The sequence below is a fragment of the Melampsora larici-populina genome, assembly GCF_000204055.1.
Source record: "Melampsora larici-populina 98AG31 unplaced genomic scaffold MELLAscaffold_129, whole genome shotgun sequence".
Classification (NCBI taxonomy): domain Eukaryota; kingdom Fungi; phylum Basidiomycota; class Pucciniomycetes; order Pucciniales; family Melampsoraceae; genus Melampsora; species Melampsora laricis-populina.
The window spans coordinates 83291-87565 of NW_006768893.1; the positions used below are offsets into that span (position 1 = coordinate 83291).

Below are 4275 nucleotides of genomic sequence, written 5' to 3' on the forward strand. Positions count from 1 at the left end.
CCATCGTGCAATCTGCCGCCTTGTCTCAGCTTTAGTTTTGATATCTATCAGGAATGCATCGGCTAAGTTGCTAGCACGACGAAGTTTTGAGACGCGAGCTAGCCAGTGAGTAAGTGCTTGATGTCTGAGTAGATCAGCCCGAGTACGTTCCGCTCGCGCGGCTCGTGCTTTCAGCCACCATAGCTGAAAAGATCCGTTCGAAATTAAGTTAGTCAGGTATTAAAATTAACACGCGTCTGAATAAGGCAGTGGGACCTACGGCTATTGCTTCACCAACCCATTTTTGCTGCTGATGTTGGAGGTGATCAGCAGCAAGTTGGGCAAGATACTGTTTCCACCGTTTATGTCGACTTTCCTCTGTTGCCTCACGCCATTTTGTAAGCGTAGCAAATTTCATCCTTGAGTTCCATATTAAGTATGTGTATAGAAGACAAATCAGTTTCTATTGATGAAGGAAAGACGCGTAAATGCACCTTACCTAGTTCGAGCTACACCTTCTACCATCCTTACTTCTCGTCGCCTTTTACCTACTTTTGCACGCCATCTTCTCCACATCCTTCCAGAGACAAGCAGGGTATGTGCACGTTCCACTTCAGTCAAAGTGAGTGTGAACCGGCGGGTACGAAGGCTCCATAGATGAAGTGTCCGAATTCGAAGATGTTCTGAACGAAATTGATCGGAAAGCGCGTCAAGAGGATCTAGAAGTTTAGAACTCGGAGATGATCGGGATTGGAACCGGTCAATTACGTTGGGAGTTGATTGAATTGATGGTCGTGGTTGGAACCGGTCAATTACATTGGGAGTTGATTGAATTGGAAAAAGCGATCCTCTCCGTAATGAGGGAGATGAAATGAGAGGTGATCGAGTAGGCGCGATGATGGTAGTGGTGCCCTCTTCTTCTTGATCGGAATGCTCCGTTCCATTGGGTTGACTAGGCGCGATTGAACTGAATGATCCCTCTGGTAGTTCACTTTCTTCAAACAAGCCTTGATCTACACAAACGCGAGACCATTTTTCACTCCAATCTGTACCGGAAACAAGACTGAGTTTGAGTAAAAGTGAATAAAACCGATCATCCAGACGTGGGTCAAGTTGATGAAGTGCCAAAACACGCTGATATGGATCCAGGAGAGCACTGAAGATACTAGAACCCGGTGGTGCTTGCAAGATGATCTCGTTTAAGATTTCAGCATCTCTTGGTGATACAATTGGAAAGGATGGTCTTGAACTTGAAGCTGATGATGAAGCTGATGAATTAATTGAAAAACTAAAAACCATGTTCTCTTCCTCAGAAATCTTGAAGTGGTCAACAGTCAGTCAAGTACAACAACTTTGGTCAACTGTCAACACACAGATACATATGTACACGGATATATGCGGGTCACGAGTTTTGCAAAGTCCGCAGCATCCAGATAACACTCAAAATTCTCAATTCTATATTTGGAAAGACGTGTCTCCTTGGATCATATGTACCCAGAAGCACACAGCTCAACCAAAGCTAGCATGCAGTTGATCTTATGCAAAAGGAATATGTATTCTCATTATTTGTATGCGCTGATTTACTTGATCAATTTCCAGCCTTGCCCCACAGAGATCCATATACCTGATACTACACAAAACCCAACCCAACCTTTATGGGGCTTGGAAGGACCATCTGTTAGCATATTTCAGCATACCTTGGTTCCATGCTTTTTATGGCTCCATCCCCAGTAATCGGGCCAAGATTCTTTGAGAAATTTGTTGATCAGGGTGGGTGCGCAAAGGATTCAGGGAGTCCTCTTTGTTAGCTTGACCAAACTCTCATAACCCCTTGGGAAGAGTATTGAGAATTCTCTGTTTGTTAGAGTCAGTACATATGTAGATAGGATATTCAGGGCGTAATCAAAATCACCACAGGTTGTTTTCCTTTCCACAGCCAACAGATACCTGGTATCAAATAAAGATTGCACAGCAAAGCATGGTATCTCCACTTGATCGCCATTGAATTCAAATGCAATTCAAACATCACAAAGCAAAGCTAGGTTCATCTCCTCCAGTGACCTATAATGTGCTGTAAGTTCTTCTAACAGAAGGTAGATGTGGGTGTTTGATTGATAAAGTAAGTAGTGTTGGCAAACATAAAAGAAGCAAAATTGAAGATATAAATGATGTTGATGTCATTAGCAAAACAAGAAAAGACAAGCGGAGATAATGAAAGAAAAGATGGACATAAATGATATGACAATCAGAGACACATGAATCAGGAGGAAATACTTTACACCAACCATTTGAATAATTTTCATTCATGTTTCATCTAAAATTATATATACAGTCATTCGAGATTCGCTTGGCCAATCTCGAGGTTTTTTTTTTTTTAATACAGACGAAATTTATAAGCATAGCCTTCAAACGGGGCAGGCTAAACAGCCTGCCGCGTCAGACTGCTTCAGTCATCCACCTGCCACCACATCCCTCTTCCACCATCTACCATTCGACTTCGACCTCATTGTTTCACTTCATCGAGTCTACCCAGCCATGGGATTTGTGGCGTACAGTCCTCAGCTGAAAGTCATCGCTATTCACAAACTCGTATCTGGACAATCACCTCAATCAATCAACGAAGAGCTCCTTACCACGATTTCGGACAAGTCCTTTGTGCGATGGAACGCCTTGTACACTCATACTCACGTGGTGATTTGCAATCCGGCTACTTATGACCGAAGAGGCCGCCCAACACTCTACTCTGACGAAGATCGAGAGTTCATGGTTGAACTCATCAATAACGATCCCTGTCTGTTCCTTGACGAGATTCAAGAAGCCATGTACAATCATACTGATCTACTGGCTTGTCGACAAACCATCGCCAACGACCTCAAAGAGCGTCTCTTTCTTACCGTTCACAAGGTTGCCAAAGTGGATCCAAATCAATCTTCTGTATTACAAGCGAGATTCTCTGCGGCTATTGCTCATATCCCATCTGAGTACTTGGTATTCTTAGGTGAGTTTTTCTTTGTTTTCTCTCTTCTGGAAGATTTAAACCTGATTTGTATTGTTTCTTCTCAACTTTGGCTCAGATGAGACTGGTTTAAAATTACCAGATGTACAACGCAATCACCTTCGATCCAAGAAAGGCAAACAACCGAAAGCGTTGAAACGGTCGAGACACGGCTCTCACTACAGCGTCTTGGCTGCGATTTGCGAGATGGGCTTATTAGCAGTCAATGCCAAGCTCAATGCTTACTGTCGAAACGAATTCGAAGCATTCTTGAAACATGTTTTAGTAAGTCGTTTTATGTCTCTTTCTTCATATTCAACAACGAAGCTGACAATAGAATGGTTGTTCAAGTTACCTGTTATGCATCCATATCCGAATCAAAATTTGGTTCTGGTGATGGATAATGCGACTATCCATCACCGCGGATCAATCGAAGCCTTGTGTGAAGACGCAGGAGTCTTATTAATTTATACTTCGCCTTGCTCACCGAAATTCAATCCCATCGAGCAAGTATTCGTTATCTTCAAGGCTTCGCTTCGACGTAATGGCTTGCTTGCAGTGGCTCAAGACAAGTTGAAATGTCTTAAGCAAGTTATGAGTGATGTTTGCACTAGCAATTTCATCATTAGCTTATACACAACCTGTGGTTACAGACCACATAATCAAGAATGAAGAGGGGTATCAAAGTAGAAAACAGTTGATGTTGATAGGGGTTTAAAGTAGTCTTACAGAATATTATGATAAAAATTATTTGTTGTTGTAGATGTCTTTATGTTGTCTTTGCAAAAGCGATCAATGAAATGATTTTTGTGTAATTTCTCCAGTGCCTTTGACCCTAAACTGAAGAAGAGAAGTTTGACTCTTGTGAGTTGTGAGTAATGAGTTTCAAGACACAAATTTCAAGATGTTTCTTAAACTCCAACTTGAGAAACCTCACTTGAATTAAAACTTGGGAAAGTCAAAATAATTCTATTTCTTGCTTCGAGTCAAATTCAAGTTCAAAGAACTCTTTGATTGATAAAAATCTCACTTGGAACTTTGTGTTTGAAGTACCAATTTGTTCACTAAAGAACATTTGCATTACAGAATAGACGTGAACCTTAAACAGATAATAATATATAGCAGTTGTAATTTTATAGTGTACTGTACTATAGCTACAACAATAGGCCCTTTAATAGGACAAGGTCAATACTTTGTTTGATGACACGAGGTAAAACTAGACTCATCCACGAGCTACGTTCTTGAGGTGTTGTCAATATAACACCGCGTTTTCGTGAAGACGAACACGTGGACCAAACTGA

General features: G+C 41.4%; 2 protein-coding genes across 2 annotated transcripts; one reads left to right on the forward strand and one right to left on the reverse strand.

The window, feature by feature from the left end:
* Window positions 1–133: 133 nt before the first annotated feature.
* On the reverse strand, window positions 134–1278 carry MELLADRAFT_114242 (uncharacterized protein; the record flags this gene model as incomplete). Its single annotated transcript, XM_007419109.1, has 3 exons — window positions 134–183; window positions 274–398; window positions 479–1278. 3 exons carry the CDS (start codon window positions 1276–1278, stop codon window positions 134–136), a joined length of 975 nt encoding a protein of 324 aa, XP_007419171.1.
* A 1175-nt stretch (window positions 1279–2453) lies between these two features.
* Window positions 2454–3792, forward strand: MELLADRAFT_58227 (uncharacterized protein; the record flags this gene model as incomplete). Its single annotated transcript, XM_007419108.1, has 3 exons — window positions 2454–2977; window positions 3054–3259; window positions 3326–3792. Coding segments are annotated over 3 exons (696 nt in total), but the record flags the coding sequence as incomplete, so codon positions are not given.
* Between the last annotated feature and the right edge of the window lie 483 nt (window positions 3793–4275).